The sequence below is a fragment of the Camarhynchus parvulus genome, chromosome 6 (genome assembly GCF_901933205.1).
Source record: "Camarhynchus parvulus chromosome 6, STF_HiC, whole genome shotgun sequence".
NCBI lineage: Eukaryota > Metazoa > Chordata > Aves > Passeriformes > Thraupidae > Camarhynchus > Camarhynchus parvulus.
This window is the reverse complement of record NC_044576.1, coordinates 8665900-8691966: the sequence shown is the minus strand read 5'-3', so window position 1 is coordinate 8691966 and position 26067 is coordinate 8665900. Positions and strand designations below refer to the sequence as shown.

At 37.9% G+C, this 26067-nt stretch overlaps 1 protein-coding gene across 4 annotated transcripts in view; it reads left to right on the top strand.

Annotated features, from left to right (window-relative positions):
* WAPL (WAPL cohesin release factor) overlaps positions 1-20096 on the top strand; it is a 64016-nt gene extending 43920 nt beyond the window's left edge. For all 4 annotated transcript variants that reach the window (XM_030950663.1, XM_030950662.1, XM_030950664.1 and 1 more), the window contains exons 8-19: positions 302-413; positions 5482-5709; positions 9578-9689; positions 10666-10763; positions 12312-12388; positions 13567-13742; positions 14059-14174; positions 14854-15015; positions 16250-16457; positions 17617-17705; positions 18740-18835; positions 19191-20096. In XM_030950663.1, coding sequence (XP_030806523.1) covers positions 302-413; positions 5482-5709; positions 9578-9689; positions 10666-10763; positions 12312-12388; positions 13567-13742; positions 14059-14174; positions 14854-15015; positions 16250-16457; positions 17617-17705; positions 18740-18835; positions 19191-19256 — 1540 coding nt within the window. In that variant the 3' untranslated portion in view covers positions 19257-20096. The remainder of the gene's footprint in view (positions 1-301; positions 414-5481; positions 5710-9577; positions 9690-10665; positions 10764-12311; positions 12389-13566; positions 13743-14058; positions 14175-14853; positions 15016-16249; positions 16458-17616; positions 17706-18739; positions 18836-19190) is intronic.
* Positions 20097-26067: the final 5971 nt, after the last annotated feature.

The window sequence follows — 26067 nt, the reverse complement described above, 5'->3', positions numbered from 1 at the left end:
GGAAATTTTCAGCTATTTTTTTAAAAAAGGAAATTCAGGCTGCCCTTTAAAATCCTGGTTTCAGCCAAGCTTAAACTAAAGCAGACATAGTTTGGTGCTGATAAGCAACTTGAATAAAACACCGCTCACCAGTCGCTGTTCACCAATTGCAAACCTGCCTTAGACAAATCTTAGAAGAAACATTCCAACAGTTTACCCAGGTATGAGGCACGTTGTCAGTCTTGTGTTGAAGACTTGTTTATCTGCTGTTCTTGTTAAGTGTGGTCATTTCAGTGGTTCTAACCCAGCTAAATCTCTCCAGTGTAATCAGCTTGGCGACCAAGTGTGCCATGCCCAGCTTCCGAATGCATCTGAGGGCACACGGGATGGTAGCCATGGTGTTCAAAACACTGGATGATTCCCAGCACCATCAGGTATGGATCCATTGTGCATTTCTTTGAAGTTTGGTGACACCTGTTCTGCTGGCTGGGGATTTTTTCAAGGTCAAGCATATACCCAAGTATATTGTGTACTGTTGTGTGTATATGTATATATATTTATAGAAACAGTATAATGTATCTATCTAATGGTGCCTCTGGGATCAGTGGCTCCATTTTAGGGAGCACTCATTAGTGGCATAAAAAATTAGAGCACCTGTGTTCCACTGACAAATTCCTTATTCCACAGTTTATGTGCTTCTGGGTTTGGAAATTCTTTTTTTTTTAAATAGGGATTTTGTAAAAATGGACTGTGCTTTGGATTGCTATTTTATTTATTCTCTTGAGCTTTTAAAGAGTTTTACTGTGGTAGTTTAAATTCTTTCAAATACCTTTGAAAGGAATCCTTCCTCCTTATATTTAGAGGTGGCTCTCAGTGCTCATCTCCAGACTTGCCTGTATGGGAATTACCACCTCTTCTGTAGCTGTTGTAGGGATTTTTTCATGTCTTGTGCTTGTCTCCTTGAGCACTGCTGTAATTGCAGTTTTAGGATTCCCTGAGCATATATAATGTTCTGTTGGAAAGGTAAGTTTCATCTATTTATGGTAACATGACCTTAGAGTTAAACTCAAGCAGTTTGGTTTTCCTTCTTATCAATGTTACCTCTCTGGGGTATCCCTGAAGATATTTTTACAAAAACTGGAAAGATGAGGTTTTACTTGGAATGGGTAGTAGCTATGCATATCAGTCAGGTTTATAATTTTCTGTAATAGCTCTAAGAAGAATGGCATGCAATGCAGAATGCAACTTTGCACCCCCAGAAATAGACATTTCAGGATGGCATTTGACATCTTACCGTGGGTGGGGGAAAAAAGCTGTAGTTTAAGTAACTGTTTTAGAATAATAGCTTATTTTCCATCTCCCTCAAAAATTAGCAATGGCTAATTTGAAACATAGGCACCAGGTTCAGTGAGTTCATTATTTTGTGAGCTGTCAAAATAGTGCCAAGTGATACTAGAAATAAATGAATTACAGTCACTCTATTTAGGACAGTTGCCACTACTGAGTTGCAGGAGATCAGCAGAGGACAACTACAATTCCCTGGAAAATGTACGAGCTTGCTTGGGTGTATTTTTGGCTGTCTTTTAACAGTTACCATTATTCCTTCATTTTCAAAAGAACTAGCACATGCAGTTGAAAAGGAAATTGCATGCTATTATTAGTCTGCAGTAACAAAAAGCATTGATTATATTCACTATTTTCAGTATATTTGATGGAATGCTCCCTTTTGTCAAAGAAAAAAATTGATAGTTAATGTTTGAATATCGTTACAGTACATTCTTGGTACAGGTTTTACAGTATTGTGAAATTACTGATTTATCAAACTACTCTTGATAAATGGTAATGGGTATGCCCTAACTACTGACAGCATGTGCTGCAACACTAACATCTCTGGATAAGCTCACTGTCTGTCTATACTACCCTTTCATTCACTAATTATTTCACTGATACTTTATTTTTTTTCAAATGAATAGAAATTTCTCCACTAAATCTCAGTTCAAAGTAACTGAAGAATAATAAATCACACCCAGCTTTGCATGCATGGCTCAAATCTCTGTAAGATAAATAAGAACTGAGCTAAAAATGCACAGTTATTCGGTTAATATTTTCTTAAAGTATTTTGAAGATGGGAAAACTGCCACAATGATACTGTTAATGGAAACAAATATGAATTTCTACTGCATTCATTGTTCTAATGCAATAGAATAGACTGAGTGTACAGGGGACTCTTTAACATTTCCATAAGGAGTATAAAGTAGCAGTTGCATACTGGCAGTTGGCATTTCTTGAACCAGCAGGGAAAACAAAATGCCATCTATCTTACAGAGCTTTGCCCAAAAATAACAACATGAAAATTACTTGTTCCACCAAATTTTTCTTGTAGACTTGTGTTTAAGCATAAGTTTTTAATTGACTTTGTCTCTTCAGTGGTGCTCTGTAAAGATTTTGAAGCATTATTAAGTTTTAAAATAAAAACTATATTTCCATTATAGCTGTCAGTAGTTAAGCACAGAAATGTGGTTTTATAATGTCTTCAGCATGAGAATAACTTAAAAAAATATAAAAGTGCATTATATGTAGTGCTGAACCCTAGAAAATAACCATCTGTTCCCACAAGCTGGAGTATAAATAGAACAAGCAAGAGAAGACAAGGATGAGAGTGGGTGTAAGTGGTCTGCCATTTCTGGAGTGTATGTTCAAACTAGGATGTTTTCCTGAATTCTGAAGAAGTATGGAGTGCAAATCCATAGTTAGATACTCCATGAAATTTGTCCAGAGCAGATTTTATTTATTTTACTTTTTTCTCTTCTCTGCATTTTTTTGGAAGCAGAATGTGTTTTATGCATCTTGAGGAGTAGAGTGGGATGGGGGAAGCTCACCTGAAAAAATCACTCTTCTACTGCAGTCTGTAAGGGTGGCATTTGGAAGGATTGATTTGGTTCTTTGGTTGGGTTTTTTTTGTTCTTTTAGAATACTGATCAAATATGAGTTGTAACAACAATTTTCCCCTCATTCCAAACTTGGAATTATGTGTATGGTAGGGCATGAGATAGCTTTTAGGCAGTGTGGTTAATTCAACACTTAGAGAAGTTCAGAGCAGAACGCAGAATTATTTTATTCAAGATGAAGACTATAGGGACTAGTAGAAACCAGCTTTCCAAAACCCCTATCACTGGTATGAATCTAAAGCAGGTTTGTTCCCTGCTGTAAGCACCATTCACAGTTGAGATCCTTACTTTTATATCATCAGTATTTTCGTGCTGCACATCAGCATTTGGAGGCTTACTGGCCTGAGTCTCTGCTGTGTATGTGCTGTGGCAGTTTGCTTTCCCAGCTGCCCTCCTGCAGCCTTAAACCTCCTGCATTGTGTCTTGGTGATCTGATCACATTTAAGTGTCTTGAAACCTGGGTGGCCAGTCTGAAGGGAAGTGTTGGCAGAGCTAATGCAGAGGGAAAAAGAACCATTACTCCCTTCGTAATGGAGAGCTGGTGTGATGGAAAAGAAAGGAACCTGGAACAGGCAAGGGCTTGGGTACAGACGTTTAGAGTGAGTGTGATTGCCCTTACCAGACTTTGGGGTATCTGTAAAGCATTTCTGAGTAAGGATCTAAGAACAGTCTCTGACTTCTTGAAATAAATAATGATGGCAGCCCAGATTATAAATTCAGCACTTTCCCTCTGTTAACTGCTGCATACTTGCTAGTTGATAGAAACTCTCTTGGGACCTTCAGCATTTTTCTTAAACCAGGAAACTCAGCTAGATAATGCTGGTCATTAAAATATAGTTCTTCATAGATGCTGAAGTCCCATATTGGCTGAACAATAATTAGCTAACCTTTGGTTCCTCTGGAGTGTGTGCGTTCCTGTGTCCTGTTTTAATCACTGCCATTCTGGAAGATCCCAGTTCTTCAAGGAACCTGACAGGTGCAGTTTAAGCCAGCTGCAAGTAAATGAAGAGTAAACAATTTCTGTGATTAAAACAATAAAATTGCAAGGCTGATAGGAAAAAGTTACTGAAAATCAAAGGTAAACGATGTATACCTTCTGCAGACAGGTCACATAGATGCTTTCTGCCTTATATTTGGCAAGGCTGAAATAGTGATGAAAAGCTGAGGGTAGCCTTTGGAAACTCTTGCTTCCTTCCTTCAGTAGTTCAAATGCATCTTTGGTAGTTGGTCAGATTAAAGTCTTTATTCACCTGAGGATTTCCTAACTCAGACAGGAAGGAGTTGTGACATAGCTTTTGATAGACTGTCAGCTGGCTAATCCTGTCTTTGAAATGCTGATACTGCTTAGTATGACCAGGTATGATTATTACTTACTTCTAAAATAAACAGAGTAGATAATGATTGCTTTGGTGGTTGGCTGAACTCTAAACAAGATGTTAATCTGCTATGACACAGAGTTCTGCTCTTTCCTGTTGAGCTGTACAACATTTATATTCCAGAATTAGTTTGTTTCCATGTTTAATTTATCTTATCCAGAAACAATTGTGATGGATGCATGCAGCATGTTGACTCCTGAGGGTTGAACTCAGAAGGAGCACACATGCCCCCCACACCCCCCAGCTCTCAACTCCTCCAGTTATTGACAGTTTTGTGCCCAGCACACCTCTGTTCCCAGTGAACATTTCTCCTCTTTCCTGTAACTTGGAGCTCAGTGCTCTCAGTGCAAGTGCAGTACTTAGACACCAGGGATGGATGGCTTTGCTTCACTGCTGTCTGTCTCTTCCTGACAGTCATCTTCTGCCTTGGCTTTTCTGGAGCTTCATGAAGGTAGAATTTAATTCCTTCTTCAAGAAGAATCAAGTATTCTTTAGCCAGTCAGATGTGCCTGTTCATCAATTCTGTGTAAGATATGGGCAGTCAAGTTAATAACATTCATGTGTTAAGGGCTGATGGGGATGGACAGTGAAGCTGGTTTACACTCCAGCTACTTCTGAAAAGCAGAATTCCACTGGAAAGGAAATGTTTGTATGTTGGAAAAGTTTGGATAAACTATTAAGTGACAGACCCATTTGGCAGAATCAGAATTTATGACCCCAGGTGCTCCCTTTTTGCAGACAGTGTCCCCATGATCTCTGGATTTTCTGGTGCTGTCACCAGTTCATCCCTTCGAACCAGAATGTTCACCTACCTTGCCATGTACCCTGAGCTGTTTCACTTTGTTCCCCTGCCATGTGTCTCTTCTCTAATACTGTGTTACTGGAGTTACTATTTCTTACTCTGTCTCTAAAAAGTAGAAATCCCTGCTTTTTTACTGGGGCTTTGTAAATATATTAAGTGCTCTATGTCTCAGTTTTATTTGTCAGGAGAATGCATTAGTAACATGCCAGAAGGAATCTCCATTCAGCAGTGGGTGCTCATGCAAGTGCTAAGACTGGGGCCTGTCAGGCATTTTCTTTTATGAATCTTCTGCTTGTTTATTAAAAATAATGAAAGGCCTGCCTAAAATGTTAGTAAAAGCTAACTGGTTTTTTTTTTCTTTCTCTCCCAACCCAAGAATTTGTCCCTTTGTACAGCAGCTCTAATGTACATCCTTAGTAGAGATCGTTTGAATATGGATTTAGACAGAGCTAGTCTAGACCTGATGATACGGCTTCTAGAATTGGAACAAGATGCTTCCTCTGCCAAGCTGCTGAATGAAAAAGACATGAATAAAATTAAGGAAAAAATTCGGAGACTCTGTGAGACTGTTCACAACAAACATCTCGATCTCGAAAACATCACGGTGGGTAACATGCTTTTATTGGAAAGCCTTCACAGTTGTGGAATGCTTAATAAAATGGAACTTGCAAGCATCATCCTTCATTTCACATCCCCAGCAAAGGATTCCTGCTGTTTCATCTACCTTTTATGTATACCTGACTTCACTGCAAGTGTTTTCTTCAAATTTGAAATTTCCTTTTTCAAAAGTTATTAGTAGGATAAAGTGAGGATGTTCTTCACCTGAGTTTCTGTTTGCCCCTGTTAAGGGTAGGTACAGGAAGCAGTTGCAAACAAGTAACAATAACTGTGTTTGAAGCCCACACTTAGATTGACTCAGTTTCTTTACCTAAGTTTTAGAAGTACTTTCACAAACAGGGGTTTGTGCATGAGAGTAAGAGTATTGTATGCTAAATTAAAACTGTGGTGCAGGTTTTGACATTTTAAAAAAACCCTATCCTGCAGAAGCTGATTTTTCCCTACCCAAAGTGTGGTGGCAGTTCTGTTGCTTACCATGAATGTGGATAAATTTTTTTCCTTCCTTTCTCAAATGTACTTGTTCTTTATGAAAATACCTTCATCTGTAGCAGAGTGAGCTGGTTCTGTTTAGGTTCTGTTTAAAAAGAAATTGGATGCTATCATCAAGCTAGCTTAGAAAATAAAAAGGCTAAGTTGCAAGGTTTTTTAGAAGAGTGTATTTCAAGAATTGATTGACAGATTGATTAGATGAGTGGCCATAAATGACAAAAAGAAGTAATGTGTCTTGCTTTTGCCATATTTCAGTATAGTTAATGTTAGTATGATCTTAATTTTTTGACATCCTGTAATACATTCTTTTCAAGATTCTTATTAGGGTTTTTACCATTTTTTCTGTAATGCTTATACTCAATGGGAGAAGCTTCTGATTTATTGCCTATGAATTGAGCTTTTCAGAGTTTTGTCTGTGCAAGTAATGCTCCAACTCCTGGCAGTAATCTGCAGTCAGGATTGTGTTCAATATTCAGTTAGACTAAAAGATGATGTGCCTTGTTGAGCTGGCACTTTGTTCTGTAGCTTTTGGGACTTCTGTGTCAGTTTAGGAAGAGTTTCATTGGGGTGTTTTCTCTCCAAATTCTTCCAAATGGCTATGGAACAGAGAGCTGAATTGATATGAAGAGCCACTGTTCTGTAGCTTTAGCAAGAGCTAAATTTTGGGTGAGAAAGACAATATCCATGACATCAGTGTTAACTTTCGTAACCAGGTTGTGGTGACAATGGAATACAAATTGCAATTTTTAGGCTTGTTTCATATAAACATATGAAAGGTGCTGGTAGGGAGCTTGAATTAACTTTCTGGCCTTGGAAATCTGCAGAGAAAGAAAGAATATGAGATTATTCTGTACTTCCAGTTTACAGTCTGAAAATACCACCACAGAAGGAAATTTATTTTCTAGGTGGTGATCAGCTAGGATTTGGTATAATCAGAGTCTTCTTTCACTGTGGTTTTGGCACTGAAGGCAGCTCACATAGCAGAGTTTGTCAGTGCCAGGATATCTCTTGCACTATAAAATGTGAGACAGCTCCCTTTATTAAGCATGGAACAGCTGGTGCAGGTTCCTCATTGCTAAAGCATCCAGCCACAAAGACCACTGTCTCCTGCTTGAGCTTTTCTCGTATTCATAATCTGATCTAGCCTGTTGCCTTTTTATGAACTGTAATTCTGTTCTTGTTTTTTTCTTAGACATGGATTTTAAAAGGAGAGGATATATCAAAAGGGTCTCTGTCTTGTGAGGAAGTTGTTCATGAGTAAAGAGCATTAATATCCTTGGCCATCAGTTTCAGCTGCTTTATTTGCGGGTCTTTCCCTGAGGCAGCTCTATTTCTTAAATTTATTTCGAGCTGTTGCTGTAAATGCATTGAATATTGTAGTACCTCACAGATGGAAACTGGTTTCCTCCCAGCTGCACCATCTAGAAGCAGAGACTGTATAGTATTTAGAGAATATTTGCAAGCCAAATGAGATGATTAGGTTCTCTTCCAGTTTAAAATAGTAGCAATGGTAAGTTGAGACCATAATGAACTTCATATGTTGAAGATCAAGCTGCTTTCATGTAGATCCCTGTCATAAGATGCAATAAGTAATCTCTGTTTTGTACTAAATGACAGGCAGAAAGTGCAAAAAAATTGCAAATCTTCTGGGGGTGAAGAAAAGCTCTGTGCTTTTTCAGACTCAGACATACCCAGTGAGAAACAAGAGGATTGCAGCAGATGTTTTTATACCTCCAGTTTGTGCCTAACCAGTCACACCTTGGCTTGTTCGAATCTTACACAGATCAGGAGAAGGTGGTCAATTTGCCTCGCTCTTTCCACAGACAACATTGTGCGTCTGTCTAGAAATGAGGCTGGACTAATTTTTAAATATTCAAAGGTTCTGGTTTTTTGATGGCTATTTATGTTAAAAACGTAAACCCAGAAACCAAGAAGGTGTGTGGAGCTTGAATTTGTTCCAGTCTGGCTGTGCTGCATTAGAAGAAGATAAACCTGAAGAACCTGAACTTCACCTCAGCAAATGGCCCTCACCTGGCAGTGAGCACAGCCCTGTGCAGATCCTGCTTTTGCAGCTGCCTCCTCACTGTTGCATCAGAACAAAAGCCTTCAGGGGTAACTTCTGTTTTCAGATGGTGAAAGAGCTTATTCTGGTTTTCATTCTCTACATAAAGCTGAAATGTTAAGGCAACCATGTTTTGGGCCTTTGGCGTTAAAATTTTGTAGTAATTGACAAAAATTTGAATGTAATGGATTATTTTAGTCTAAAGCAAAAGGGTTACAAGCTTTCCTTGCTTTTATTTATAAAAGGAGAAAATTTGTGTCCTTATTAAGGGTGTACAAATATCAGATTATATTCTTTTAGGGTTATTTCAAGTCCCATTGCCCTATGACCGAAAGCTAATCACTGTGTTTTAAATATTGTGTGGCCTTTGAGCTTTTGTGGTGTAGGTATTTAGGAAGTTAACTGACCTACTGTAGATTTGCTGCTACTTGTGTTCTCTTGATCCTCACAACCCTTTGCTGACCCAAGGATTCTTCCATTTGCCCTGGAGGAATGCTGTTACTGTTATGCTCATAGTGACAGTGTGCTGCAGGGCTTGCTCCTGCAACCCAGAAACAACTTTGGGTGTTAACTCTTCTTTATCTGATCTTCAACTTTCTTTTCCTCCTTGGAAATCAAGTATTTTGAAAGTGAGGAAAGCAGCTGGAGATGCTGGGGAGTGGGGGGGGAGGGTTCATACTTAGACAATGGAGTGTGTGCTCAAGCCTGTTGAGTACTGTTCTACTTCCATTTGCAGGGAGTGAACTTACCTTTACTGTTGCTGAATTTATATATGTGTTCCTCCTTTTTTCCAGAAAAAGTATATCATTAAATAGAATAAGGTTTAGTGCAGTTGTTCAGTTTAATTGCTTTTTTCTGTAGGTTTAAAATTAAAACCACAGGATAGCTACATTGCAAGCAAATGTGATCTGTGAGCAGCAAAGCCCATGTATCTGAGATTGATAAGCTGTGTTCACTGGGGATTTTCTAGATTTTTTTTTTTACTGCCTGGCTGATTTGTCCACTTACTTCCTCCACTTTTTATTTTGATAACAAGAGAAACAGATAACAGGAGTCTGCTTGGGTTTTCTAAGCTATTAATAAAATAAAGAAAATTTGAAAATGCAAAGTATCTTTTTTATCAGTACTGTCATTTTTTTAAGATATGCATATTTTCCAGTCTGTTCCTGCTCCCTCTGGTGGTGCTTCTAGAGTCTGTACTTTCGTTTTTGTTGCTTTCCTGTGACGTGTGTTTGTGTGGCTTGGTATATTGGCTGCAGCTGCATTTGATGATTTCACGAACTCCAGAACCTCTCTCTTTCAGACTGGGCATTTGGCAATGGAGACGTTACTGTCTCTCACCTCAAAGCGAGCTGGGGACTGGTTTAAAGAAGAACTGCGACTTCTGGGTGGTCTGGATCATATTGTAGATAAAGGTATAGTGGGGATACTGCTTTGACAGCGTGAAAATATACTGGATTGTAATAAAATGTTTGCTTTTTGTAATGTTCATTTCCTGTGGTTAAAAATAGAAATGTTATGTATTTTTCTTAGCAGTGTTAAAAATAAAATACGCAATTCAATGTCAAGTAACTGAGAAATATTAGTGATCTTAATCTGTTTCAGGTGAGATTTAAAGTAGTTTTCATGTTAAACAGAATGTGTACAGTGTTGCATAACAATGTATGAGAATAAAAATGGCTTAAGCTTGGACAGAGTGCTGTTACATATCTCTGTACAGCACCCTTATTCTCTAGTTGAATCTCCTTTATAGTCTTCTAGAATTATTTTCAGACCAGATATTTTAAACTAAATATACCAAAGGAAGTAAACCCTTCAAGAAGAAATTCGGTGCGGGGAGGGTTCAAAGATATGCCTCAGTTAGTGTGGTTTTGATCAGAATCTCCTAGCTAAGAAAAGGGACAGTTCTAAATGAGTTCTTGACCTGAATAAAGCTTGGTCTTGAATAAGCAGTGGGAGAACAAAGAAAGCACTGGAGAGATGGAAGTATTCAATTTGAACACAGTTTCAAGTTTTTGTTTCAGACTTGTAAAGTCTGGGAAATGTGTGCTTGTCCTGTCTCATTCGTCTTCTAAAAGACTCCCTTAGAGTTAAGGAACATAGTCATGTGCTGGACACTTATTAACAGGAGAAAATAATATATATGGTTAGGTAATTTATAACAACAATCTAAAACTTGTAAAGGCAATGTTGTAAGGTTTGTTTATTTCAATTGCTTGGAGAAATGAAAAGTTTTGGAGTGCTGATCACGTCTTCATGATTATTTCCTGCCATTAGAGGTGCGCCAAGTGTAAAACAAAGTTGATAACTCTTGAGTAGCTGCTTAGTTTGTACACCTGGCTTTTGGAGACCTCTTACTCATGGAGGAAAACAACTTCTTTTTGTGTTTAGTTAAAGAATGTGTGGATCACCTAAGCAGTGATGAAAATGAAGAGAAGTTGGTTGCTTCCTTATGGGGTGCAGAGAGATGTTTACGGGTCTTGGAAAGTGTGAGTATGAGCAGATCCTTTGCATTTCTGAGAGCTGCTTCTTAAGCAGTTCTGGTTTACATTTTTTCAGTGTATAGTCACGTTATAGCTCTATAAAGTTGATTTTTAAATTTTTTATAGACTGTACTAACTTTGTGATGCTTATCAGTTTCTGTAATGTTTGAAAATTTAGTTTGCTATTCTGTATGTGTGTATTGCATTCCAAGATTATTTTTGTTAAAAATAACTAAATATAACATGATACTTTTTCTTAACTTTCTGTAAAAAACTGCTGTTGATGGATGTTGTTTCCGAGGCATGAGTTTTGACTCTCCAGTGTGTGTCTGGTAATAACTGAACATTATAGAAGTGGAATTTTCTTAGAGGCAATAAATCAGTGTTAAGAGTTGCTACTTTCAGCCATCAGCTGGGCAAGTGCTGAAAGAGAAAATTGTCCTGAAGGGCAAATGAGTCTTGTCATCAGTTGAGTGTGTAAATGCAGATGCAGATAAATATTTCTTTGAGAACTTGTGAGAAAATCAAAATACGTGGTAGTTTTGTAGAGTTTACTTGACAGGAATGGTGTGTGTGTGTGTTTCTCTGTAATGCCTTCAGCTGAGTTTGGTGTTTGTTGCTGGTGTTACCCTGTTTCTGTTGTGATACCCCAAGAAAGCAGAAGAGCCTTGTTATGTTCTAGCAACACATCTCCACACATCAGCAAACATTTGGGATCAGAGTACAGGTCAATGACTCTTGCTCAACAACTTAAACCCAAATTAGAGGGCAAATACTTACAGTGGTTACTTGTTTTCTTCACTAAAATAGAAGGACAGACTTAAAGATAGTGTAAATGCAAGTTAAAAACTGAGAAATAATAACAATTCTTGAAGGGTGTTTTAAAAATTCTCTTTACCTTTCTTCTCAGCAGTGAGAAAAAAAATTTCAGAGTAATTTTCTGCTCTTATATTCAATAAATGGAATTGCCAAGCAAGAGTAGAAAAGCTTTGTCTAGTGTTAGAAAATTCAAATTTGGACTTAGGGGTGTTTGTGATGTAGTAAGATCCCTAGAAACTTGGGAGAGGTGACAAAATTCAAAACATGCCAAATCATGCAAGTCCAAGAAAAGAACTTCTGTTGCTTCTGAAAATTGATTCCAAATTTCAGTCAAGGGAATCAAGGAAAACCTTGTGTGGTATGGTTGGATGCATAATAAGCTCTCAGAAGTGGATTTGATGTCAAGTCCTTAAAGTGCCACATATATGATTGTGTTCTCTATACATGCCTGGATACTGTAGTCCCAAGTGTGGATTCAGGGTTCTGCTGTGGCAAAACATTCTGCTGCATGGTTTCTGTACTTTATCAGGGAAGATGGTTTTATCTTCAGTGCCACAGTTATTTAGAGATGAAAACTCCAAGGAAATACTGAGAAATGAGAAGTGAAAGTTTACACTGGATAATAGCCAAGAAATGTGGAACTGAATAAAGTATAGTAGTAGTAAAAGGGAATGCTTCTCTTGCAGAGGAAAAAACTCTCTTGTTTTTAATACTACTTTCTCCTTCTCTCTTTAGGTAACTGTGCATAATCCAGAAAATCAGAGCTATCTGATAGCATACAAAGACTCTCAGCTCATAGTCTCCTCAGCTAAGTAAGTTGAAGAAAAAAGTCCCCAAAAGCCCCAGTTTTGCAAATTACCTCACATGATAGGGTAAAAAAGGAAATGCTTTATGCCAGAGGATTCTAGGGATGAATAACCCCAAAATTTCCACTGTTGCTTTTTCATTGAGTAAAGTTCATGTAGATGGGGATTTGGGCAATTACCTGAGTGCTGTCAGTACTGAGCACTATGCGTAGAGCTGCTGCTGTTGGGTCTGTAGAAGCTGCAGACTGCAGATTCAGCTCCTGCTCTACTAAGAAGGAGCACAGAAGAGGGTGAAGTGACATTTATTTATTGTGCTTTTGTTAAGTGTTTACTGGAATGGAGCATAGGAGAATTGACAGTGTAACTAAGAATTAAAATAGTGAAATCTTGTTCTTGGCATTTCTCCCTGGCAGAGATTCTTGTACAAACACCTCTAACCCATTTATCAATCTGGGTGAGGTCTCAGTTGGCTGGCAGAGCCTGTCTGCCACTTGTATTGCTCTTCGTAACAGAACAAATGAAGCTGAAAGTTTGACTCTGCAGACCTCATTGGAAACATGATTTCATGGTTATAGGTTAGATATTTGGAGTATTTCTTTAAATTAAAATTAAGCAAACCACAGTTTAATATGTTACTTAAACCAGCATATATTTTTGACATTTCTGGTTTTGTTCATAAATGAAATCAGTGTGGTGGTTTAACATGAAACTAATGTTATGCAGTAAAGTCATGCCTGTAGTCCATTAGTGTTACAAGATTAGGATATTACTGCTGGGAAGTCATTTCTTACTGAATGGAAGTAGTTCTGAGAAGAGAACAAGAGAACATTCTGGTAATACTGTCAGAGTCATGTTGTGCCAGAGGATAGGAGAGGCTGGGTTTGTAGGAACAGGAGATATCTTTTGTAAGATCATGTGGTGAAGCTGGGAAGGAAAATTAACTTGCTTTTGAAATACCAAGCTGATAACACCCTAAGATTTCCAGGTTTTTGTTTACACAATTTTCAGTTGAACTTATAAAAGATTCTACAAGTGATAAGTTTATTATCTGTCTCTACAGACTGGGTGTCAGAAAAATTCTGTGTAAAGCTCTGTTTCAGGTTTTTTTCCCTGTGAAACAAGTCTACAGGTGGAATGCTCTGTATGTTGTGAAGATAATTTTGTTCTGCCCCATCTCCCTGCAGAGCACTGCAGCATTGTGAGGAGTTAATCCAGCGATATAATCGTGCTGAAGACAGTATCTGTTTACCAGACAATAAGTCTGTGCCTCACCAGAATGTAACTAACCACGTGGGTAAAGCCGTGGAAGACTGTATGAGGGCCATCATTGGGGTCTTGCTCAACCTGACAAATGATAATGGTAAGACAACAAAGTTCTTGCATATTCTGTGCTGAGGTCACATAAACCATTAGTGTAAATATCTTTTGTATTGATGATGGTTTTTCAAGTCCAGTGCTATAAAACAGTTGTCCATGGTATATGTTTGCTTACAGCCCTCAGTAATTTGTCTTTGCAAGCTGGGTGAGGAATTGGAGATGAGGGCTTGGGCTGAGAGGGGCTGGTTTGTCATTAGAGCCAAAAGGTTTTTATTAGGCTGCTTACCCTTATAAATGTGAATAGTTTTAACTATTGTAAATAGTTTTCACTATTGAGCCTCTGAACTGTTTGTTTGCAGAATGGGGTAGTACAAAAACAGGTGAACAAGATGGTCTGATAGGCACAGCGATGAATTGTGTGCTTCAGGTTCCCAAGTTCCTACCTCAAGAACAGAGATTTGATATTCGTGTGCTGGTAAGTTCCTGTGCTTCTCATATCAACAGAAAATTATTTGCCTCTTTATGCATTGAGCTGCTCTGGCTCCTCATTAAGGAATACTTTCCCCTACAGTTTTCAGTGACCATATATATACCTAAAGTGAGGTACTTAAAGTTTTTGTAAGGATTTGGTGGGTTTAAGGGTTTTTTCCCTGTGGAGGGAAAAAGTGCACTGCCTGATGAACAAAGAGGTTTAGCTAAATAAGTATGTGAATTAATGATTTTCAAACATCTTTTCAGTTTTGGAAATATGGTTGATATAATTGTTTGAGTTAAAAGCTTTGTGAGATTTACCTCAGCTTATATAAAATGGGTCAGAGTGGCCTAGTAGTAGCAGTGAAATTGTGTATATGAAGGATCTCTTATGAACATAAGCTCAGGGTTGGACACCTGAATCCCTAAACTCTGTAAAGGAATTCTCAGCTCCAAAAATGTTGTTTTGTTCAGAATTGGAAAAACAGAGATTCCTGCATAAAAGTTCTCCTATACAGGGATCTCTGTTGTATTTCTTTAAATCCTGATGTCTGTCAGACTATTTAATAAGTTGTGTATTCTCAGAAAGATAAAGACAAAGATGTTTATCTAAATAGATGGGTTTTTGCTAAATTATCTTTTTAGCAATGTGTGTAATCCTTTTTGACTCTCCAATTTTGCAGGGATTGGGTCTGTTGATCAATCTCGTGGAGTACAGTGCCCGGAACAGGCACTGCCTTGTCAATATGGAAACATCATGTTCTTTTGACTCCTTGTGTACGGGCGAAGGAGATGAAAGCCTGAAGATAACTGGACAGATTGATGCTGTTCAGGCTTTAGTGCAGGTGAGAAGTGTTTGTCCTGCAGTAGTTCCCATGTCTCATTATCAGACTGTCAGGAGGAAGGTAGAACTCAGCAGTGAAAATGTGTCAGTTTTCTGTTTGGCATTTTGAGTGGAGCAAGGTAGGGGAAGATTGCTGCTCACAACACTGACTTCTGCATTGCTGTCCATTACAGAAACAGCTTCCAGTAAAAGACAGTGCTTTACAGACATCCAATAAAACTCTTGTTCCTGTATCATTTATTTCTAGTTTTATTGTTCCCGGATCATTTACTTTGACTTTTGTTTTAAACCAGCTGTAAGCTACTTTTCTCTTACATACTTTGCTTCCATAATTTTTTTTAAAGTGCTATGTTTTTGGGACTTTGCAACTTTAAATTAAAAAACAAGATCATCCTTTATAAAAAGCAATAAAATACAGATGTAATGATTATGGCTGTGAAATAGGATTCTTAAATTGACTGTAAGAAAAAAAGAAATTCACCAATAAAATTAAGAAATTTAAAAAAATTATTAAAATAAAATAAATCGACCAATAATTTTGGTAAATTAGTTTCACCATGCAAACTAAAATTAAAAAATTGAAAGGAAATCACATATGTCTTGTTTCAGTGGAGTTAATTTTTTGAAAGCTCTTAGCAGTTGTATTTAACTTTGTGAAATAACTGTCCAGTAGCAGACAAAAAAAATCAGTGAAAACAATAATATTAAATATCTTAATATATGTAGCTTGGCAAAGCAATATTTAAAACTGGTTGTATGATATGGGAAATAATTAACGAGAAATAAGTATCTAATGTGGGATTCCTGATTCATTCACATTCTTTGCTAAGTCATTTTAAATGACTCTTCATAGTTTTGCTCTAAGAAAGCCAAGAGGGAATAATTAGCATAAAAAGAAAAGGAAAAGTGGTAGGGAACAAAAATGGACAGGAAATTATGGGCGGCTTTTAGTCTTCCAGCCATGTCTGAAGGAAAGTGATTAAACTTTTACCATGCCCAAGAGGAGCCTGTCAGGCGGTTCAGCACCAGGCACGGAGATCGTGCTGTGGAGCACAGCGCTGATGTTGGGCCAGATTATATTTTCCTTTGAGGAAGAAAAGCCTATTGTTAAAAAGTATTGAAGGCTAATTGTATTAAGGGGTAATTGTGAACAGGAAATAAAAGTATGAAGTCAATGTGTTTGGGGTTTGGGGTTTAGTTTCTAATGGAAATTCTCCTGGAATTCCCCACATCAGCTGTTCCTGGAGTGTGAGCGAGCGGCACAGCTGGCCGAGAGCCAGACGGACGAGCTGATTAAAGAAGCTCCCACTGCTCAGCATGATAAGAGTGGGGAATGGCAGGAGACAAGTGGGGAGATCCAGTGGGTCTCCACAGAGAAGTCAGATAGTACTGAGGAGAAGGATAAGAAGGAAGAAGATGATGAAGAACTTGATCTTAATAAAGGTACGTGGTCTTGCTGTGATGAGCTCGGAAAAGACAAAGAAGAGTGTGATCACATAAAATCCCTCCTTGTCCTCTGCTTCCTCTCTACATCCAGTCTCTAGGGCTGAGATTTCCTCAGTGTATCCCAGATGAAACTGCTGCAAAAGTTGGAGCCATTCAGATCTGAAGCATGAGGAGTAGAAGCTGTAATGCTTCTTTAACTATTATCTGTTTCTTTAAAAAAAAAACAAAACAAAAAAAGAAAAGCGAGCCCAAAAGAAACAGAAAAAAAAAACCCCAGACCTTTTTGGGACACTGTATGTACAAAATATTCTGGAAAGGATGGCTTTTAGGCTGTGACCTCATTCCTCTGGAACAGTCCTTGAAAGTTACCTGCCTTAATTTTGTTTTCCAGGGTTCTTGTTTCAAGCTGCTTTAAGAGTTGGTGTTTTTCCCCTCCTCTTCATATTTGCCTCTTCTGTCCCCATCTGCTTTGTGTCTGTCTTTTCTCCCTTCATCAGTGGTGTCTAAAGTGCCTGTGTAGTGCATTGATGGTGCTGCATCTTTGGTAGTTTGTTCCAGGAGTTTGAGTATCTCTGACCTGTTAGATAGTTTGTCTCTGGAAAATGGATTTGAAACGTCATTCTTTCTTGTTTCATCTTGTAATAGTAGATGCAGTGTATGACTTGTAATAGTGTTTTCATCTTATGTTAATAGTTGTGGTATATTACCTTCTCCAAGCTTGCTTTATATCCTTGCTCCTTTTTGTAGCTCTATCAAGTAGTGTCTGCAGTTATTTGTAGTTTTTCCCAAAATGCTGAGTCGTCACCAGAAAATGTAATAAACTACTTTGGAGGAAGTTTTAGAGGCATATAATATCACATGAAACATTTGGATTGGTAGTTAGGGGTGTTCAGCATACAGTTTGCACATTGAAATGGCAAATGACAAAATACTGTGCAGCAGAATGAGTTGAAACTAAATGAAGACCATTTTTCTTGTCAAGAATATGCTGCTGAGTCAGTAAGTGTGGTGTTTCCTGATCTCTGAAATCTCAGTCCAAAAGCTCGTTTTGTTTGAGGAAAAAGCATTCTGGAAAGTGATAATGAGGGATTGTATTTGCAGCAGTAAAAGATACCAGCTGCTTAGAGAATACAATAGACTGTTGTCTCTTTTACAGCTCTTCAGCATGCTGGGAAGCACATGGAAGACTGCATTGTGGCCTCATACACAGCATTGCTTCTAGGCTGTCTCTGCCAGGAGAGTCCAGTAAGGGAATAAGTTGATCTCAAGTCCAGTATAATGTTTAATGAAGTGATAATTTGCTGTATGGAAAGGGGTTTATTAAATTGGGCTTCAGTGTGAGCAATAGGTTGGTGAAGCTACACTGGTGTATACGGCTTTGGGAAGGGTTGCCAGAGTTACTCCAGGCAAAGCAAATTTTTTGAACATCACTGTGTTTATCAAAAACAGTTGGAATTGAGTATTTGACCTCTTTTACTTCTCTCCCCTTCCTTGTAGCCAGCAAAAGAATTTGCTTTGGAAGGGCAGAGGAAAATTGGCTAAACCTGTTCCTTCTCAGTAGTTTTAGTCAGCAAGTTAGCATCAGACTTATTTATTCTTTATCAGTCTGCTTTAGTTTTTTCTTCCATTGAAATCAGATGAACTTGTGTATGTGTCCCTATTATAAAAATAATTGTGTCGGATTGGAAATATGTAATAGAAAGCAGAAGTTAAAAATATGGAACTCCAATGACTGAGAACTCAGTAAAGTCTCCTGTCAAAAATGTGTTCACATGCAAATGAGTTCAGACCTGCCTTCAGGCTTGTCTGAATTTACCATGGTGCAGAAATGGCCTTTAAGGTGCTGTTATGTGTCCTTGGACTGATCAGTGTCCATAACAGTTTTAGTGTTCTGAGTGAGACTGACAATGAGATCAGTAATTTTCAGCCCTTCACAGTTGTCAAGGGAGAGCCTCTCCCTATCAGGGAGTGATCTGGTGGCTTGATAATCTTGTAGGTCCTAAGAACGTCTGATAGTCTGGGGTTTTTTTCTTTTTTTCTTTTTTTTAAAGACTTCAACAAACCAATAATAAAAAATTATTTAAACAATTGTTTTCTAAAAACTGAAACACAGTGAAGATATGAGTATTGCTTAAAAGAAACTTAAATCATAAAGATGGCAGCAGAAGCCATCTTTATCCTGTGAATATACTTGTCTTAGAGCATCTCACATGCAGCTCATTATAGTTCTGTGTCAGAAAAATGTTTCCCAAATAAGATAACATTGTTTTATTTCTTAGATCAATGTGACTACTGTGAGGGAGTACTTACCTGAAGGGGACTTCTCGATAATGACTGAAATGCTCAAAAAATTTCTCAGTTTTATGAACCTTACTGTAAGTAATGCATATTTCAAATTTATTTTTGTAGATATTTTTGTAGTTTTGTTTTCTGTTAATATTTCATGCCTTTTTAGAAGTATCATTACCTTTTTTTCAGTTTGTCTTCATAAGAGCACAGGACGATATTCTGTTTTTTAATACTGAAAGGCCATTTGTCTGGTATAATTTTGTCTGTCATTATATTGTGATTGGCCAGGAAGATATTTCTGAATTGCCTGCCTGAATCTAGTTGCTTTTACTGATGCATAATTGTAAATAGCAAAATTCTAAGAATAGAATAGCTCTCAGATATTTGAAGGAGGTGCTACAAATGCTTGTTTGTTACTTGTGTTTTCTATTGCATTTCCAGTGTGCTGTTGGAACAACAGGCCAGAAATCTATCTCTAGGGTGATTGAATACTTGGAACACTGCTAGATACTTAACTTCCGCTGCAGGCACTCTAATGCTGGAGCTACCCTTAGACAAAAGAAGAAGTCATGAAAGAAGTCCTTGAAGGATATACCAAGAGCATTCATCTGTGTCATTCGTGTTCGGATTTTTAAGGCTACCTGGTCTCTTAACCATGCATTCAGCATTTTCTAAAAGACAGTTACTACATCAATCTGCAACTATCAAAAATGAGGGGAAAAAGGTTCTGAGGAAAGTAAATAAAGAAACCTTGCTGTTTATGATGCAGTGCAGTATTTAAATATTTTTGGCAGGGTTTACCCTCCCTATCTTTTTTCTTGCTTTGTTCGTGACAAGTTTCAAGGGGAAAAACTTGCTGCTGATAGTGCAACTGCTGTTTACTGTTGAGCCACTGTTTCATGCCAGCCAGGTGCAAAGGCAGCTTAGCTACTGAGGTATCAAACAAATGTTCTAATAAAGAAGTTCTGGACAGCAGCACCGCTCCTATTTGAGTTTAATTTGCTCCTGCTTTTTTTATTACTAGATGATTCCAAAATCATAAAATATAAATTTTTAAATACTTTTGTGATTTTAACTACTGTCTATATTTAAAATTTGTTGGAATCCAAAGAGGTGAGGATTGGATAGTTTATTTTTTATACTGTTTTGATTGAAATTAGGTTGTTGAACTATTTCTCAGTTCTAAAACTCCCATGGCCCACGTACTGTAACCTGCTAGACCATAATGCTTTGTAGTTCCAAGAGCATGCAGACCCATAAACACATAAAGCCATTGAGGGTATGTTATCCACTAAAGGAATAGTGACTGTAAAAAGTTGTGCCCTGTTAAAACGCAAATTAAATAAAGAAAGAAAAAAGATTTAAAAAACACTCACTCGCAGGGTAGTTTACACTTCCGATAAGCAAAAACTTTGAAATACTGTTTTAATTTGTTTCAAGGAAGAACTCAAGGTGTGTTTTATAATGTTGAATGCAATGAGTTTGGATGCTTTAGGGGGAATAATTTTAAAGAAGCTAAAACACCAATGGGGATTATTGTTTCCAGCTGACATAATCTTTCTATTTCATCCTTCTGTAGTATGACAGAGTTGAAATGCATACAACACAAAGCCTTAAATTGCTGATATAGCTAAGATTTTGTTCAGTCTGAGGTTTAGTTCACAGCAAAGCATTGTGTTTGAGGACTTAAGTGGAACAAAGAATCCCAGAAAATACATGACTTTTTAAAGAATTTTTTTCTTGCACTCACTATTCAGACCAACAGAATTGATTATTAAGTATTTTTATTAAGGTGGTCTTGAATATTTGCAGACTGTTCTGCGATCTGCTTCGTTGACATTTTTAAATACCTGTATAGGTAGTTACATCATGTTACTCCATTGAATTTGTAAAACTTGAAGCCATAAAAATATTAGTTCTATGTATAATGAGGGGGAAATAACAGGAAATCTAACCTGCTTTTAGATCTTGTGTTATCTCCGTGTATAAAGTTAAGAACTTGTGCTTTTGTATCAGTGCCAGCTGTAAATTTTTTACATACAGTGGCTGCCTTCTATGTCTTCCTATTTTTGATAATGCAGATTGTTGGGAATTCTGTAAGGAAGTAACTGATTAACGGCAAAAATCTTACGTTGGTCATTTTTATTTGCATTTTCTCTCATCACCTTCTAAAACTTAGTGTATCAGTGTAACTTAGAAAAGTTTTTGAGGTTGTGTTCCCCTTCTTCAAAAAAAACCAAAACAGTATTGAGAGAGAGGGAAAAGGTATATGTAAATGACCTGCATCAGGAGAAAATTATTAAATATTTGGCCCATCTAGTTTTTGGATTTTAGAGATTTTCACATCTATAATGAGATTTCAAATTGATTATGTAGTTTCGTGTGGGGAGATGGCAAGAAAAAAGAAGATGCAAATATGATGATAGGGGAAAGCAGGGACAACTACCTTTCTTTGTTACACTGGTAATTGTTTGGGAATTGATTTACCTCAGTGTTTAACAGGTTTTTTTTAATGTAACTAATTGTCAAGCACTGACAAATGCAGATTTTTTTTTTGAGGGTGGGGAGAGAAATCACCCTGTGAACTGCAGTGCATTTTTGTGTGTTAGACCCTCAAATAACTCTGCATTAAAGGGTACTTGAGGTCAACTTGCAAGTTAAAGTTTTAAAGTAACATTTTTTCCATTGTAAATATTTGTGTAAATACTCTCAATTGGAAATTAGAACAGTAGAGTACTTTTCTGAATCCAATCCTATTTTTATTTTATACAGTATTTCTCAGCTGTGATCTTTGGAGCAAAAGCCAACGGCAGGAAAAATAGTTTGTACCAGTTTCATGAAGTATGTCTTTGGGTTTTTGTAAATAATTTTAACTCAAATAAAATTGCTACTTTCAATACATATCTTGTCTTTTAACATGCAACAAAACACTCCTCTGAGTGATTGCAGAAAGAAGGCAGTGTGAGGTAAATTGCTAAAAGAAAAAAATGAAAAAAAAAAAGATGAAAAAATGATAAAGGAGCATCCTGAACGTAGTGCTTTGCTTTTCACCTGTGTGTTGGGACAAAAAAATTCAGTGCCTGGACCTGAGGCTGTGGTCAGTCAAACCAGCCAAGGCTGGAAATTTTCTGGAGATGATGTATGGTGTCTCTTGATGCATTTTGGAGTTCTCTGCACAAGTTGGTCTTTCAGTAACAACTCTGGAGAGCTGTAGTCAGAATAACATAAATGTGATAGAGCACAGGGAAAATGACACAGTTCTTATGGTGAGACTTTTCACATCATGGGGGGTGTTAAGTGAAAAGGGAGGAAATTTTCAGGAATGTTGCTCTGTTTCTTGATTAACATGAATGATGCTCTAATTTCAGGATGGATTTTTTTTCCCATGGATTTTTCCTTAATTGGTACAACTAGCTATGGGTACAATATGCAATAATTCATGAACTGTAAGATGACTTGAATGTGATGTGTCATCTCATTGCCACTTGGAACAAGCAGCAGCGTAATGTAACCTTTTCTGTGCTGTAAGGGAGCGGTACTGGAGCTTGAAACATGGAGCAGTGTGTTATTAGTGTGTGGTGCTGTAAGAGCCAAGTGCAACTTTGTGTAAGCAAATGTTTTAAAAAAATCTGGTAAGAGTATTTCCTCTTCTTTTGTCAGTAGTTACTTTGGAATGCTTAGGGGTGACATCAGCATTTTCAGATTAACAGGATACTTGTGAAGCTTCTACAGAAGATTTGGGAGTCAAAGCCTTTCTCATAAATTATTTCCCTTTCAATCTGTTTTGAAGTGCTTGATTTGCATAGGAGAAAGTGATGTGGTCTGATACCTATGGCACTGATTTATCTCATATTTCATTTCTGGGCATCACTAAGCAGAAGCCGGAGTATACTTGGTCAGCTGGGGCTATAACCAGGCAAGCCCACATATCTTTTCCAGTAAAGTTTCTTTTCATGAATGTGATACTTTTCTAGTTTAAAAGGCATGGAAGACCAAAGATGAGAATTTGACTTCAAGAGATGAAGAGGATTTAGGTAACTGCCATTCTTCTGCATCAAGCCTGCTCTTATTGGATGGCCTGTTAATTGGGTTTTTGAAGATAATGAGATTGGAATTTACCCTGAATTCCACTAGTCAACTGTTTTCAAAACCAGGCCACTGCAATTTTTGATACTGCTGCTTCTCTTCCTCTGTGTAATATGTTAATTTGTCTTTGGAAAAAGGACATTACTGGGTTCTTTCAGCTGTGTGGAACAGAAGCCTTTCATACATACTCTTTTTTTTTACTTGCCCTAAAGATCCCCTATCTAAGGTATTGTAATTTATTAAGATGTTTGCAGCATCAGTAGGTTCAGATAGTCTTCCTGTAAATAAAAATGAAACCATTATAAATAATGCAACTGCTAGAAGTCCTTTCCCAAGGTCGATTTGTTTGCTAATGCCCCAGGATCTTTATTCCAGTTGTGCAAACTGAACTGAATTTGCAGCTGCAGGTTGTGCCCCAGGTAGCCACGCTCGGTAGGATACATCTGTGTGAGACAGCAGCATTGTGGTGATGCACAACTGTAGGGGGGGGCTGTAAGGAGCCCTAGGGGCTGTAAGGAGCCCTGGGGACAGCAGCCTTGCTGGGAGGAAAGGGAGCTGCTCTGGACAGAGCCTGACACTTGAGAGGCAGACGTGTCACATCCATCGCCTACTGCCTTCAGACTGGATCTCCACATCTCCTGATCCGCAACTTGAACTTCAGGTCATCACTTTGGAGAGGTAAATGCCTAAGACTTTATCTCCATGTGTGGAAAGCCACGTGGGTAAATAATGAAGAGTTGTGCAGTAGTACCTATTTCCAGAATTCTGGTCTGTCTTAGGTGGACCAAAGTTACTTGAAGGAAGGTTCATTGAACTTGTGAAGAGTAAAATCAGGTGGTATCTAAAAGAGGACTCTGCTTAGAGTAATAGAAAGAGTGTCAGGAATTGTATTAGATACACTGCTTAATGTAGGAATCCTTTAAATTTCGTGTATTATAACAAGATTTTGTTGTGTTTCTGCATTTAGTTTTTTAAAGGTTGGGAGGAAGATTGTTAACCTGGGGTGTGAAGTGGATGAAATGTCATTCCAGCTGTAAAGCTGACCCTGTGATTATGTCCTAGAACGACATTTAATTTGTTTCTCGCTGTTTCCAATACATAAGGCATGCAAACCAAGGTGGAAGGCATTACTGCAGAAGTTTGAAGTGAGAAAGGGAAGGAAGGAGTTGATTTTGTGAAATGATACCATTCAGGAGCCTTGCAAACACCTCTCTGGGAATGATGTTCAAGTTGTGGAACTGTGGAGTTTTTGTTCATGGATGTATTGTTGGCCTCTTACCCCAAACGTGTCTCTTGAAAGCATTTCTGTGGCAAAAAGTTTTAAAATATCCAGGCAGAATTGTTTTCTGATCTACTGTTAAATTTATAGTAAATTTCAATTCAATTAATAAATTAACAAATTTATTCATTGAATTGAAGTACAAACCATAAGCAAGTCTCGGAGTAAGATCACTTTGTGTCACAGCTCTGTGCAAAGGCATGGATTTGGGCTCAGAAGCTTGATGTTCAGGTTACTGACCCTTAAAAAGCAGTTCAGTAATGTGTTATATAAGACTGCTGTGTAACATCTGGTGTCATTTTGCTGGCTCATATTTTAAATTTTTGTCTTCATTTGACAAGAAATTTTAAAGCAAAGCTATCTTACCCAAATTAAAAATATCTAGGTTGAAGTGCTATAATGAAATTATACTTTAGCAGCAGAAATTGAACATGGTAGTTTAAATAGAAGTGATACAATTATTGTTTGTAGTCTCCTCTGCCCTAACTATTTTTAAAACCTGGCTATAAATTTTAATAAGGAAATTCTTATTTTTAGTGGAAAAATCTGATAGCAATTTGTGTGCTGAGTATATTCATGCATCTGAAATACCCAGTTTCAGAATGGAGCTTCATATTGCAAAACAATGTTTTTTGTGATAATTTAGATTACAGTGAGAGCCTTACTGAGGCTTTTGTGAAAACAAATTTGTAGCTGTTTTATCCCAGATAGTCAAACAAGTTCCCTCTTATTTAATGTAGGTTCTAATGGTTATTCAAGTATAATTTCAAACATGAGACAAAAGCAAACATACAGGACTTCAAGTCATTTAAGATCCCTGTAGAATATAAATTGAAATTCCTGGGGAAAACCAGTAATCTAGAATGATTTGTTAGTCTATTATACATCCAGTCTAGGATTGTAAAAAAAACACCCCAAAACTTAAAATCATTCTGTTGTTAAATTTTGATGCTTGTCACAAGAAGAGACAAATATACATCTATCCAGGTGTTGTTATACCATGTTAAGAGGCTTATACAAAGATGAACTGTTTGCTAATTTTATGCAATACTTGTGATTAGCCTTCAGAAATTCTCAGGAGAACAGGTTTTAATACATGATACAGCTTCAGCTGTTTTTAAATCTGAAAATGCCACAGGATCTATGTGCTTTGGTTTCTGAACTTTGCTACCTGGGACCAAGTGAAGCAGCTCTTGAACCACAGGTGTCTGTTGGAACCTTGGGTACAGGGAATATTCCTCTGTCAGGAGGTTTCCACAGATGTGTACACAATCCCACCCTTCTCTGTGGATTTTACCTGGTCACCATTTTCAAAATGCTCAATTCAAAGCCTGCTGAGCTCAGTCAGTCCTGCATTGTGGTGATGGTCTTTAGAGCTGAACTCAGTCTGTACCTTTTTCTGTGAGAAAACCTCAGCAAATGCTGAGTTCTCAGCAAGACCCAGAGTGCTCTTGTGTCAGTGAGACCTGGGGAGCAGGGGCACGGTGCCAAACCCATGGCTGGCGCTGGCCTGTGCACAAGGCTTTGCTCGGGTCACTGGGAGCGGCCATCTGGGCTCAGGCTGTTCGCAAAGGAGTCTGAACTGGGCTGGGGGAGGGCACCTGCTCAGGCTGTTTCTGCACCAGATCTTGCTGATACCAGAACTCCCTCATGTTTCGCAGGCTGATTTCAAGACCCACCTGAGTGCTGAGCCGTTGTATCTCACTCCAGTGAAAGCAACACGTGGCACCGTTGCAATGCACTTTCTCTCTTGGGTCTAAGGAAGGAAACACCTGCATTAAGATTTGAGAAATTACAGAGTCAAAGGCCAGAAGGAGTTTCTATGAGCCTAGATTTCACTAACTACTGTCATATGTGAGATTCTACTCAGTCAGTGTGTGGTTTGACTTCCCAAACCTCTTCAAGCAGTAGAGGTCGTTTCAAACAGATTTTTAGGCAGATGCAAGACAAAGA